Here is a 14,864-nt window from a genome sequence, read left to right as displayed (position 1 = left end):
TGGTTGCGCAGTGGAAGCTCAAACCAATTTGTGGGCACCACAAATGTGGCAACTGTGTATCATGTTCCAATACGCTAGAAGGCGACACATTTACCAACAATGGCATTAAATGGAAGCATGATTGCTTCACGAACTGCAAAACTCGCAATGTCGTTTATGCGGTGGTATGCCCATGTAACAGAGTGTATATAGGCAAAACTAATCAACCCATCAATGCGCGGATCACTCAACACCGATCCCGCCTAAAGAGAAAAGTGCTGACTGCTCCCATGGTGGAACATTTCATCAGTAATGGCCACACTGAGAACGATTTCGAATGGACCATACTAGCATGGATTGATCCTAAACGCTTCCAAGACGTTGACGCGACGCTGTTGCGCAAAGAAGCGTATTTAATCCTCAAGTTTGACAGTGTTACCAAAGGCCTAAATAGTCTCAGCGAAATCAATAGGGCATAAAATACCCCCTTTTTTTCACGGAGACTACATGCCCCAAAATGCACTTGCAATCTTTTCAGAAAAGCCTGGAGCGGTCTGCCCCAAACTACATGTCCCACAAAGCACCAGATGGTGGCCGGACTGTTTGATTGGTCAGCCAAGCACCACGTGATCCGGTTCTCGAAATCGCCTTGTCCCAGGGACATTCACATCCCTTTGTCTGATGCCTTGTAGCGAACACGCTCAGCGAAGCGCTGGAAGAATTGCGGTAAGCAAATCAGCCTTTAACTCACGAATTCTGCTGCTCAAAGACAACGGAAGGTAGCGTCCTAATGCACTTACACGCTCCTTTGTTTTAACCCCCAGATCCACTAAACGGGTCTCCAAAAGAAAAAAACGTGTGCAGTATCAGAACCCCAACTGCGGTCTTCGCGGACCGATGTCCAAGTAAGTGAATGAATTCACGCGGGTCACAATCGTTAACGCATCAGTGTGTGCAGATGCTTTAAACGCGCCCATTGTGTGCAACTGATTTAGACGCGCTCTGTCTATTTATTGCAGATGATTTTAAAATATACCCTTCACTGTGGATAAAGACACTGCACAGAACCCTAAAGCCTTCGAAGGTAAACAAATATCAGTCATGTCTGTTGTCTTGGGCAGCTTGCCCCGCGCTCATACTTAAAGTTTCAATATACCTATCACTCTGTTACATTGCAGACCACAGAGCCTACACGACATTTTTTCCTAAACAAGACTGACCGTGGGCAGGATAAACATAAGGTATGTTTTTTTCTGGCACTCGAGTCGGCCTAAGAGTAGTGGCTAGAGGACCCCCTTTCTTAATAAAAATTTTTTTTGCTTTGTCCTTCCTTTAAACAGTTCCCATGGACTAGATTGACACTGCCCTGAAGAGAATCCTGTAAAACCTCAATCAGGATTCGAAACGCGTCGGCACCCCTCTTCTCCTGGCCAGTTGGCCATTGCTAGTGACGCATAAATAGGCTATATTCCTGATATTCTATTGAGTATTTCTTGTTCAGGCTGTGGGAGTTGAACCAAGTTTTGAAAACAATTCGTTCTTCTGTGATCTCCCCGTGTTTGATTAACTGTTTGAATAATCAGTTGTTTAAAATATTCCTTTACTCATAAATGTATAAGGTTATTTATGTCCATCTGTTGAATTCGTTGTGTTGATTAAGAAGTTATTTTTTGTCAAATGTTAAATATATGTCTGGTTTACTGTCTGATTTCCCTAAATGTATGTGAAAACAGCATATGGCTAAGACGTAAAGTTGATAGCGATCTTAGTTCTGCATGTTTTGAATTTCTCCTTTGTGTTCCTAAAGTTGATGCAAATCAAAAACATCAATTGTTTTGAGTAAACTAATAAATTTTGGTTTACTTGTACCTAAACCTGTGTGTACTTTAACTAAGCTGTGAGGCATAGGCAATTCTTTCTAATTCATAATATTGTGGCCCTGCCTACCCTCCTTCCCATTGGGCCCAGCCACCCCTGTTTCTTTTAAGGATGATGAAGGAGCAGAGCGGGAGGTTCGAGAGAACCTGTCTGATCCCGCATCGGAGGTCGACTCCAGTTCCGACGCTGATATTGAGATGCTCGATGTGGAAGACGTCGTCGACGAGGTAGGAGACGACGATGGGGCCTTTAGGACCATGGAAGATAGCTCAAGCGAGGAGCTAGGCCCACAAACTGATACTGGGGACAAGACACTTCATAAGGCTCAGGTCGAGGGATCGCCACATGGCCTTACCCAAGATCTTCCACTGAGTTCTACAGCCCCGCCTTCGGGCTCAACTTCGGACATTTCTAAGGAGCCGTAAGTTGCAAAATCGAAACCGAAAGAGAAAGCTTCGGTGTGTCTACGCAACCCAAAGCACTTAAGGCGAAATCGAAACCGAAAGTGCATATTGCTTTGGTCGGCTCGAAGTCCTCGGAACTGTCGGCACCGACGAAGCACAAAAGTGTTATCGACCCGAAGAGGCAGCTAAAGGGCGTCGAGCCAAAGACTGGCACGCCGAAGGCACAGGTCAAGGACATCGACCCGAAAAAATCGGTGCCGAAGACAGTCGACACCGACAAAGGACTCTGTGCTCAGAAGGTTCTCGAGCCTACACGTCGACCAGACAAGGCTAAAAGTGGTACAACCTTTGAGTCCACGCCTGGCGGGGCCTCGAAGGATTCCGTCGAGTCAACGCAGCCGACCGCCTCCTTCTCGAAGCAGGTGGCAGATTCACTGAAGCGCGTTAAGGACAAGGCTTCGGCTGTCGGACCAAAGGATCCTCCACCATCAAAGCCTGCCGATAAGCCTCAAAAGACGTCGGCGCCCATCCACTTCACGCTGCCGCCGAAAGTGGTACCGAAGGCCTTCGTCCCTAAGATGGCCGTCTGAGCGCCCAAGAAGGTGTCCACGGGGCCGAAGCCCACAACTGGGATGTATGACGGTACCACGCGTACTTTTACAACGCGTACCGTTACCGCGCTATTTATACCACGCAAGTCGTTACAACGACTTGCGTGGAGGGGTGCTGGATAGTAAATTATTTAATTTACTATTCCAACTCCAGTCCCCGTGGACTCTAGGGAAAGGAGTTGGATAGGAAATTAAATTATTTACTATCCAGGAGCGCCCCCTCAGCGCATGTCGTTGTAACGACGTGCGTGGTAAAAGTAGCGTGGTAACGGTACCGCGTTGTAAAAAATGCGTGGTAACCGTTGTATACCCCACAACTGTGGTCCCGGCCACAAAGCATCGACAACCCTCGCTTGAAGAGCAACAGGAAAGTTTATCGATGCCGATATAGGCAGACTTTCTATTTATAAACGAAAGCTCGCCCCGGAACAGCCGATGGAGTCGTATAGAATCCCATTGAAAAAGAAGAAGGATTCTACTACGACACCTGTTCTTGTAGAACCTATATCTCCACGTGGCCAAGATGTCTCGCCCACTTATTTGGATGTAGAAACAGGGGAAAGTGACGATGAGGAGTAGACCTATCCTGTGGACACTGATCCAGAAGATAATAATGAACCCTGGGCAGATGCTGCTGACCCAGGGGATCCTCACACTGCCCCAGACACTCATCTGTATACTGTAAAAACATCGCCTACTGAGGATTCGGCGGCGTTTAATGCACTTATTGAAAGGGCAGCCAAGAATCGTGACGTTCAGCTCCATGCTGACCCTATTGAAGTGGTCTTTCTGATCGACACCTTTTCCACCTCAGAGAGGACTGTCAAGACTCTGCCTATGCTGAAGGGTGTCTTGAAACATGCTGGGGAGATATTTAAGGAGCCTACAAGGGCCAGGGTGATAAACCCCAGGATTGAGAAAAAGTACAAACCGGCGCCTGGAGACCCTACTTAGATTAAGGGACAGTTGCCATTGGACTCTCTGGTTGTTTCTAATGCCCGCAAGAGGGCTAACTCACAAACAACGGGTGATGCTCCTCCCCCTGATAAAGAATCTAAGGTGCTAGAGGCATCAGGGAAAAGGGTGGCAGCTCAAGCGGCCAATATTTGGCACATTTCAAACACTCAGGCACTTTAGCCAGGTATGACAGCGTCCATTACGACACACTGGAGACCCTGTTACAGCACCTGCCAAATGAATATAAGGAGGCAGCTGAGATGCTCATACAGGAAGGAAAGCTATTATCAAATGCTTCTATCAAGTGTGCACTGGACGCAGCAGACACCGCGGCCAGAGCCGTTAACACAAGTGTCATGTTGAGGCGACATGCCTGGCTCAGAATCTCCGGGTTCAAGCCTGAGATACAGACCACCATTCTAAATCAGCCAGTAAACCCTGATCCTTTATTTGGCCCAGAGGTGGACACCACCTTGGAGAAAATCAAGAAAGACACAGACTGCAAAGTCTATGGGGGCTCTCCAGTCGCAGCAGCTCAGGGGCGGCTCTTTTCGTCGCTCAGGCAATAGAGGTGTTTCCAGAGGCCAGCTGTCCCAGCAAACACAGTACAATAAAAGTGGAGCGCAATCCACATACACCAAACAGAGTAGAGGTGGTTATTGTGGAAACAGCGCCAAGGGCAGAGGTCGTGGAAACAGCTCTAGGTCCTCCGCCACTAACAAACAGTGACGCCTTGTCACTGCCCCCCGACCATTCAACACCGGTCGGGGGGAGACTCCAACAGTTCCTGCCAGTCTGGAAGTCCATCACCACAGACAGGTGGGTCACAAAGCTTATCCAGTACGGTTATTGTCTGGAATTAACATCCACTCCACACATAACATACCCCCAAGACACCGTCCTATGTCCACAGAGCATTTGCACTTATTGCAGCAGGAGGTACTAGTCATGCTGCAAAAAGGAGCAATCGAGCTCGTGCCTGTGGAAGAAAGAGGCACAGGAGTTTTACTCACTGTACTTCTTGATCCCAAAAAAGGACGGGTCCCTCAGACCCATACTGGACCTCAGACCCCTCAATCAGTACATTCTATCGGAGCACTTTCACACGCTAACACTGCAGCAGGTTCTACCGTCGCTCAGTCAGGGAGATTTCCTCGCAACGTTGGATCTGAAGGATGCGTACTTTCATATTCCGCTACACCCGTCACACAGAAAATACCTCAGATTCACCATTCAAAATCAGCATTACCAATTCAGGGTCCTCCCTTTCGGAGTAACAACGGCACCCATGGTGTTTATAAAAGTGCCTGGCGACAATGGCGGCACACCTACAGAGACAAAACATTCACGTCTACCCTTATCTGGACGACTGGCGTATCCAGGCAAAGTCGGCCCAGCAGTGTGCCGCCCACATGTCCCACACCATTCACCTTCTTCACGATCTGGGATTCTCCCTGAATTACCCGAAGTCCCACCTGCAATTCTTCCACATACGGCAGTATCTAGGTGCGACGATAGACACTCTGGCAGCCAAAGCACAGCCAAATTCAGTGAGGATCAGCAGCATTCAAGAGCTGATACAGAAATTCAGACCTCAACACTCGCTTCAGGCACGTGTGTTCATGCAGTTGATAGGCACGCGAGACTACATATGCGTCCGTTCAGGAGTGCTTAGCACGTCAGTGGAATCAGGCTCACGGACAGTTGAAAGACCTAGTGTTGGTAACCGGTCGTGCATACACCTCTCTGCATTGGTGGAATCCACAAAACCTTTGCAAGGGACGACCGTTCCAGGAGCCTGTCCCACAGATCATTCTGACAACTGACGCATCTCTCCAGGGTTGGGGAGCTCATGTACTCCACTACACTGTGCAGGGACTATGGACAACGCAGCAAAAGAAGATGCACATCAACCTTCTAGAGCTGATGGCTATCTTCATGGCGATGAAAGCATTCAAGGTACATCTGTGCAACAAGGTCGTGTTGATCCAGACGAACAACATGACGGCCATGTACTACATACAGAAGCAGGGAGGAACACACTCTCCGCAGTTGTCTCATCTGGCTCAGAGCATGTGGAAGTGGGCCATTCAGAGGAACATCTTCCTCATGGCGGAACACCTCCCAGGCAAGGACAATCAGATGGCGGACCTGCTCAGCAGGTACAGCCACCAAATGCACGAGTGGGAGATACACCCATCAGTACTCCACCCGTACTTCCAGCGGTGGGGTCATCCAGAGATAGACCTATTTTCCACAAAGGAAAACGCCAAATGCCGAAGCTTTGCCGCCAGGTTCCCACACCCACAGTCGCAGGGCAATGCGATATGGATGAACTGGTCAGGCATCTTTGCGTACGCTTTTCCCCCAGCATCTCTAATACCGCTGGTGGCACGCAAGCTGAAGCAACACTCGATGACGCTCATCCTGGTTGCTCCGACGTGGGCACGCCAACCATGGTACACCACGTTTCTGGAACTATCCGTGGTACCTCACCAAAGGCTGCACCTCACACCCAGGCTTTTGACGCAGAGCCATGGCGACATTCAGCACCCAGATCCGCAACAGCTCAACCTGGAGATCTGGCTCCTGAGGTCTTAGAATTTGGCTACCTCAATTTGCCTCCAGACTGTATGAATATCATACGGGAGGCAAGAAAGCCCACCACCAGAGCATGCTATGCGGCCAAATGGAAGCGGTTTGTCATTTACTGTGCAGACCACAACATCAACCCGCTGGACGCCTCTACTCACAACATCATTTATCTGTTACAACTATACAAATGCAATCTGGCCTATGCTTCTATTCGCATACATTTGTCCGCAATAGCTTATTTGCAGAACAGGCAGCATCTCTCGCTTTTCAGAGTGCTAGCCATTAAAGCCTTTTTGGAAGGACTCAAACGAGTCATTCCTCCCCGGACCCCGCCGGCTCCTAAATGGAACCTGAATGTGGTCCTCACAAGACTGATGGGTCCACCTTTTGAGCCTCTACATTCCTGCGTGATTCAGTTCTTGACGTGGAAAGTGGCTTTCCTGATAGCAATCACTTAACTGCGACGCGTTAGTGAACTCCAGGCACTAACTATCCAAGAGCCATTCATACAAATTCACTCCAACAGGGTAGTGCTTCGCACCAACCCAAAATTTCTTTCTACGGTAGTTTTGCAGTTCCATATCAATCAGACTATTGAACTGCCCGTGTTCTTCCAAAATCCTGAGTCAGTGGCGGAGAGGATGCTCAACACACTAGACGTCAAAAGAGCCTCAATGTACTACATTGATAGGACCAAAGATTTTTCGAAAAACGAACCAACTATTTGTTGCCTTTTCGCCACAACACAAAGGCAACCTCATTTCCAAACCTGGTATAGCTAGGTGGATCGTTAAGTGCATTCAAATTTGCTATGAAAAAGCCAAGCGCAAGTTGGGGGCCTCCATGGCTTTCCTTGGAAATATTCCTTTAGAAGACATATGTAGAGCAGCCACATGGTCTACCACACACACATTTACGAAACACTACTGTGTAGATGTGCACTCCAAACAGCAGGCAGCTGTAGGGCAGGCTGTTCTAAAAACACTTTTTCAAACTGCTGCAGCTGGCACAGGCGGCCGCCGCTAATGGAGGGACTGCTATGTATTCTATGCACAGATATGAATTCAGCAGCCCACATGCCTCGAACCGAATATGCTACTTACCAGTATGCATCTGTTCTTGGCATGTAGGCCTGCTGACATTCATATCGCCCGCCCTCTTACCCGGCGCCTGTAGCGGCTGCAGCACTCCTATTTACCCTTAGCATGGTCATCACTCACGGTGTTACACTCCATCTTTGCCGCAATGGCTAAAAACAATCTGGGGATGGAGTCGATGCCCATGCGCACTGTAGTCCACGGGAGGAGCCACCTATCTTGTGATACTTCGAAGACTCTTCCAGGACAACAATGTGCAATCATCCGGATCCAACACTAGGCGGCGATCTATGCACAGATATGAATGTCAGCAGCCCTACATGCCAAGAACAGATGCATACTGCTAAGTAGCATATTCGTTCATGAGGTTAGAGGTGCCCTCTCGACCTCTTGCTGCTTTCATGAGGTTAGAGGTGCCCTCTCGACCTTGTGCTGCGTTCATGAGGTTAGAGGTGCCCTCTCGACCTCTTGCTGCGTTCATGAGGTTAGAGGTGCCCTCTCGACCTTCTGCTGCGTTCATGAGGTTAGAGGTGCCCTCTCGACCTCTTGCAGCGTTCATGAGGTTAGAGGTGCCCTCTTGCTGTGTTCATGAGGTTAGAGGTGCCCTCTTGACCTCTTTTGCTTTGTTCATGAGGTTAGAGGTGCCCTCTTGACCTCTTGCTTTGTTCAGGAGGTTAGAGGGGCCCTCTTGTCCTTGTGCTGGTTTAATGAGGCTAGAGGTGCCCCTTCGACCTTGTGCTGGGTTCACGAAGGTGCCCTCTCGACCTCTTGCTGCGTTGATGAGGTTAGAGGTGCCCTTTCGACCATGTGCTTTGTTCATGAGGTTAGAGGTGATCTTGTACTGTATGCATTCGGTTGGAGGTGCTCTCTCGACCTACTGCTGGGTTCCTGAGGGTAGAGGTGCCCTCTCGACCTTGTGCTTTGTAGGTTAGAGGTGCCCTTGCGACCTTGTGTTGCGTTCATGAGGTTAGAGGTGCCTTCTTGACCTCATGCTGAATTCTTGGTTAGAGGTGACCTTGCACTGTATACAGGTTAGAGATGCTGCCGTGACCTCGTGGTGCGTTCATGAGGTTAGAGGTGACCTTGTGCTGTATACATGAGGGTAGAGGTGCCCTCTACCTTGTGCTGAATCCATGAGGTCAGAGGTGACCATGTTCTGTATACATGAGGTTTGAGTTGCTGTCTTGACCTCGTGCTGCATTCATGAGGTTAGAGGTGCCCTCTCGACCTCCTGCTTCGTTCATGAGGTTAGAGGTGCCCTCTCGACCTTGTGCTGGGTTTGAGGGTAGAGGTGCCCTCTCGACTTCGTGCAGCGTTCATGAGGTTAGAGGTGCCTTTTCAACTTCGTGCGGCGTTAATGAGATTAGAGGTGTCCTCTCGACCTTGTGCTGGGTTTGAGGGTAGAGGTGTCCTCTCGACCTTGTGCTTCGTTCATGAGGTTAGAGGTGCCCTCTCGACCTTGTGCTGGGTTTGAGGGTAGAGGTGTCCTCTCGACCTTGTGCTGCGTTCATGAGGTTAGAGGTGCCCTTTGGACCTTGTGCTTTGTTCATGAGGTTAGAGGTGACCTCTCAACCGTGTGCTGCGTTCATGAGGTTAGAGGTACCCTCCTGACCTCGTGCTGGAATCATGAGGTTAGAGGTGCCCTTTCGACATCATGCTGGAATCATGAGGTTAGAGGTGCCCTCTCAACCGTGCGCTGCATTTATGAGGTTAGAGGTGCCCTCTCCGCCTCGTGCTGCGTTCATGAGGTGAGAGGTGCCCTCTCAACCTCGTGCTGGAATCATGAGGTTAGAGGTGCCCTCTCCGCTTCGTGCTGCGTTCATGAGGTTAGAGGTGCCCTCTCAACCTCGTGTGGTATTCATGAGGTCAGAGGTGCCCTTTCAACTTAGTGCAGTGTTAATGTTATAGGTGCCCTCTCTACTTTACATCGTGCCCACCAACACGGTGTAACTCCTTTGAGGGATAGAAGGCTCTCTCGAGTATGCCTCTTCACTCCGCATACCATTATCCAGCATGCTGTCACAACGCATTCGTAACAATGACCGCGTTGTATCAACGCATACCATTACTCAGCAAGTCGTTACAACGACTTGCGCTGGATGTTGGAATAGTAAAATGTAGTATTCCAACTCCAGTCTGTGCACACTTTAGGGAGGGTGTTGGATTTGAAATCCAATACCTTCTTCCCCCATCCGCAAGTCGTTGTAACGACTTGTGGAGTAATGGTATGCGTTGTCACAACGCGGTCATTATAACAACCGCGTTGTGACAGCATGCCGGGTGAAGGCGCTTTACCGGTTCTCTCCAGTCCCTGTGCTTATGGTAAACAGAAGGTGGTCTGACCCCATGCGCACTTGTGGTGATTGGTAGTTTTCATCCTGACCCTGTAACGCACTTATTGTGGCTAGAGGCTGCTGTACATGCGATGGTTAAAGTACTTCCTCTTCACCCTGTAATGTGTATCTTCCTAACCTTATGCTATGTGAATGATGGTTAGAGGGTGACATTCTGACTCTGTGCTGTACGAAGAGTAGAAGGTGCCACTTAACCATGTGCTGCACTTAAGTTGGGTAGAGGGTGCCCCCGACATGCCACTGCTCTTATGTTGAACGGAGGGTGCCCTCTGACCCGGCACTTCACTTACAGCGAATCAAAGGTTCATTGCCGCCCTTGCTGTGTTTATGGCCAGAGGATACCTCCAGCCTGCTGTGAATTCATTTTTTTTTTTAATAAAATTTTTATTTGGTGATTTACAATTGCAGATACATAAAGAGAGAACAAAGATTTTAAAAAAATACAAAAATGTTATTACGAGGGTTCAGTAAATATCATACACATTTCAAAGAAAGAAAGATATTAAGGATAAAACATAGAGAAGAAACAACAGATGATTAAGGCAGTATAGTCCTGGTTACATACGTTTAGCCACAATCTCTATTGTCATTGCTCCAATTTTCAATTGGTTTCCAAATCTCGATACCACGTGCTCTAGGCTTTATCCCTTTACAGGCAAAAATCGCCTTTTCTTGATTGTACATCCCTAAGAGCATAGACAGCCAAATCTGAAAGTTAGGGGGATCAACATCCTTCCATCGGGCTGTTAATATAATTCTATATACAGCTGTGCTCAAGAAGAGTGATACTTCTTCCGCCTTAGTATGATTCAGAGTGTTATCGTAGCCCAAAATATAGAGGGTGGGAGATTCGGCTACTGAATGCCCAAACACCTCCTGCCAGAACCCAGCAATCATTGTTCGCAGTGCTAGTAATTTATCACAATCATAGAGCATATGTAGTAGATTTGCCGCTGCTTTGCCACACCTTGGACACTCTGAAGTAGGCCTTATCCCCCAAGCGTAGAGTTTAGCTGGAGTAAAATACAGATCAAAAATAGTTTTATATAGTTGGGCTTTCAAATTGGAGGACATAAACAGCTGTGACGATAGTATAAGAGACCTGTCGATGTCTACATTGGGATTATTTATGCTGTGAATTCAAACAGACTAAAGGGCTCTGGTGGCCCTCTGCTTTGGTGGCCCTCTGCTGTGGTGGCCCTCTGCTGTGGTGGCCCTCTGCTGTGGTGGCCCTCTGCTGTGGTGGCCCTCTGCTGTGGTGGCCCTCTGCTGTGGTGGCCCTCTGCTGTGGTGGCCCTCTGCTGTGGTGGCCCTCTGCTGTGGTGGCCCTCTGCTGTGGTGGCCCTCTGCTGTGGTGGCCCTCTGCTGTGGTGGCCCTCTGCTGTGGTGGCCCTCTGCTGTGGTGACCCTCTGCTGTGGTGACCCTCTGCTGTGGTGACCCTCTGCTGTATTGACCCTGCTATTGCATGAAAATGATGATTTCCTGGTCTCTCTTGTTCTTTCTCTCTACTCTAGCTTCGTCTCATAGACTGGGGCTTGGCGGAGTTCTACCACCCAGGGCAGGAGTACAATGTGCGAGTAGCATCTCGATATTTCAAAGGACCTGAACTATTGGTAGATTATCAGGTAAGAGGAAGTGCGCGAGCGCTGCTGTCACACGCAGCCGTGAATACAGAGTTCATGGAAAGGAATCTCTTGGTACTGACTGGAGGTCATGTGGTTCTTTTCTCTGGAGCACAACACACAAGACATCTGCACATGTGGGGGGGAGGGGGGGACATGCTTCATCCCTTGAATACTTGGTGTCCCTTACTGATAGCCGGTCTGATGAAGACCTACCTGCATGGCCTTCACCATCAGTCCACCGACTCGTTTACCCCTAGTCAGGAAGTTTACCCACTCACTGTCCTACCATTTCCTTCCATGGTCTGAGCCTTCCCTTCAGTGGAAAGTCCTCTCTGTGGTTAAACACTCACAGGAGAGTGAGATCTGAGGTGACTGAAAACCCAGGGCATATTCAGTTAGATAGGGACTTCCACACTGAAGGACTGGGAAGAAGGAAGGGCCCGCACAGCTCTGTTAGACAGAGGCCACCCTGTGAGTACAAGAGACCAGTGTGAACGCTCTGACATGGTGCTTGAACTCTCCCACAAGATGCAGCCTTGGCCTGGGACATATTTCCACTTTCTCCTTCTTGGATGATATGTTATATCTGCAAATAAAAGCCGTCCACATTGGTGGTAGATGAAGGGTATAAAAGTTCTCTTCAGAGACGGTGATGAGTTAGAACTGCACAGACTGAGGACAGGGAAGACCTAGGGGTAGTCTCTGTCGCTGATGTATGTTCGGCCCTGGGGTGCTTGGCGGCTCCCACAGCTAGAACCTCACACCTCTGTTTTGTCATCATGAGTCCTTCCGCCTCTTATCACGATTGCTAGGATTCAGCACCGGCGGCCCTGTCCACTGCAGAGTTCTGTTTTTGAGGGTTAGGAGATCACAGAACCCAGTCTTTCCCTTGTTGACCGTGTGTGAGCGCTTGCCTTTTTAAACCCCCTCCCCCACCAGACTTTACTTGTCATTAGTTGGTGCCCAGAAACGGCGTGTGCTTGTCTGTTGCCAGGAGACCCTGGAGTTGCACCAGATGGACCCACCAATGACCGTTTCCTCTTGCTCTTGTTACAGATGTACGACTACAGTTTAGACATGTGGAGTTTAGGCTGCATGTTGGCAAGCATGATCTTCAGGAAGGAGCCCTTCTTCCACGGGCATGATAACTACGACCAGGTAAGACGCACGCAACCTCCATCGATCGGTCGCTCCTCATTGCGCCTGCGCCCCGCGCTCCCACGAGTTTGTCTTGTTGCATGCACTGCTTGTTCCAGATCACATTGGGTTGCAGACAAGGTGTCCTGCTTTGCCTGTGCTGCTAAATGAGTGCCAACAGCTGTAAATGCTCATCAGTAAATGACATCTCTCTGCTTCTGTAGCTGTAGTGGGGGCACACTTAGCAGCTGTCCATGCACAGGAGCTTCTGTATTGCATACTGACTGTCCATCGCAGTCGCTGCCCAATCTTGGGCGAGATCCTCCGCACCATGTGGTAATCTGTAGCAGCCTAGACCCAGCTGAGGCTGTCCTTCGTGCAGGCACTTCTGCTCTTTGTGGTTTCATCGCTCCTTCACAAGAATGGAGTATGGATCACTGGTGGTCTGTGATCCCTCTGGTTAGTCCATTGGTGCTGGCGAAGGGCCTTCAAGCACCTGCTGTCTCCGCTTCAACGAGTCCTGTATGCAGCGTGTGCCAAGCAGACAGTAAACTCTATGGCCCCATAATTTCACAAACCTAACACCAAGACTTCACCTCTCTAAAGTCTCCTTACTCATCTAAAGCTGGTCTCTCTGGCTCCTGAGCTCATTTACCACGGGGGAATTTGAGAACCCAGAGTGTGCATCAGCACTTATTCCCATGGTCCCTCCAGCTCTACTCCTTATCGCCCTGTGGGGCTTCTCAGGCAGCTGTTACTGTTTCAGTTTATTTTATTTATTTATAAAGTTTTATATTGCGCGAACATGACCCCGAATGTTATCTGAGCGCTTCACATTTTGGAAAGGAAGGACATAGTAAAGGGAAAATGGCAAAGGGAGTAAGAGTATCATATTTAGCTAATACCATAATGTACTAGGAGGAGAGCAAGCATTGCATAATAGGGTATATCAGACAACCCTGAACTTTACAGTTGTTAGACCAAAAAGAACGTAGAGGGGCATTGAGAAAACAGATGAGCCATGACCATTTCAGACAAGAACTTGTTCATTAGGATTATTTTTACTTCATATTTGAAGGCAGCCGTGGAGGAGATTCTGCGAACTTCCGGTGGGAGAGACTTCTAGATCCTCGGGGCTAAGCCAGAGAAAGCTCTGCCTCGTTCTCTTTTTGTGAAAAATCTGCAGTTTCAAGAAGAGAGATTTTGCAATTCTTGATGGTCTGCCCCCTCCAGATAGTTCTAGCGTTCGAGCCAGGTAACCTAGGGGTTTGAAATACAGGGCTTTGTGCATCAAACAGGGCTGGGGATTTGTGAGCATTTCTTTTTGTACCTGTAATCAATCTGGCAGCGGCATTCAAGGAAGCCCTAAGTGGGGCCAAGGTATGTTTGGGGAGGCCGCAGAGCGTAGCACTGCCATAGTCTAGCCTCAGCAAAACAAGTACTTCAACAACCTGCTTGAAGACATCTTGTGGAAGGAATGGTTTGAGATTTCTAAGAATCCTCTGGTGGTTAGCACCCTTGCACATCTTACTAATATGGTTCTTCGTGTTCAGGTGCATGTCCAGGGTGATTCAGAGAGATTTTGCTGAGTCAATGATGTGAGAAGAGCAGTTAAAGGCAGTGAGGTGTTTCATCAGGGGTCAATCTTGGGGGTTTGATTAGGAGGAGATGTAAGAAGGAATTCTGTTTTGGATGTGTTGAGCAGGAGGTAGTTCTCATTTAGCCAGTTTTGGGTATGCGTCAGGGTAGAGTTGAGTGAGGTGAAGTCTTCAGAGGAAGTGATGTTCAGAAAAAGTGCTGTGTCATCAACATACATATGAAAAAGAATGTTCATGAAGTTTAGTGCATTCGCTTACAGTTCCAAGAAAATATTAGAGTATGAGAGAAATGGCAGATCCTTGTGGGTCCTCATGGAGACTGTAGAGTGCTGAGATATTTTGAATAATCTTACTACCTCGTTGAGAGTCACACTCTTTCTTTCGTCACTGCTCAAACATTCTGTGAGTATCCTTTGCACACCAGTTTAAATCTTCATCTAGTGACATGTCACATTCTTTCAAATCTGTACAGTAGCCACTGTGTGATTCCCATCCCCAAGCTTTTTGCCAATCCTGTGCATTGAACAGGACTTGTGTTGACAAAGATATTTAAATAGACTTCCTTCTCTTGATCTGGAGTGTTCTTTGACATCTAATTAGTGTGGAGGAAGCCAGACCAGATTTAGGA

General features: G+C 48.6%; 1 protein-coding gene across 2 annotated transcripts in view; it reads left to right on the top strand.

The window, feature by feature from the left end:
• LOC147725045 (casein kinase II subunit alpha-like) overlaps positions 1-14,864 on the top strand; it is a 212,231-nt gene that overhangs the window by 181,067 nt on the left and 16,300 nt on the right. For both annotated transcript variants that reach the window (XM_086966512.1, XM_086966510.1), the window contains 2 exons: positions 11,391-11,501; positions 12,558-12,659. In XM_086966512.1, the coding sequence (XP_086822638.1) occupies positions 11,391-11,501; positions 12,558-12,659 (213 nt within the window). The remainder of the gene's footprint in view (positions 1-11,390; positions 11,502-12,557; positions 12,660-14,864) is intronic.

This window comes from Lissotriton vulgaris, chromosome 4_1 (genome assembly GCF_964263255.1).
Source record: "Lissotriton vulgaris chromosome 4_1, aLisVul1.2, whole genome shotgun sequence".
Classification (NCBI taxonomy): domain Eukaryota; kingdom Metazoa; phylum Chordata; class Amphibia; order Caudata; family Salamandridae; genus Lissotriton; species Lissotriton vulgaris.
Note: the sequence above shows the minus strand (reverse complement) of the source record. Positions and strands in the feature narration are given on the sequence as shown.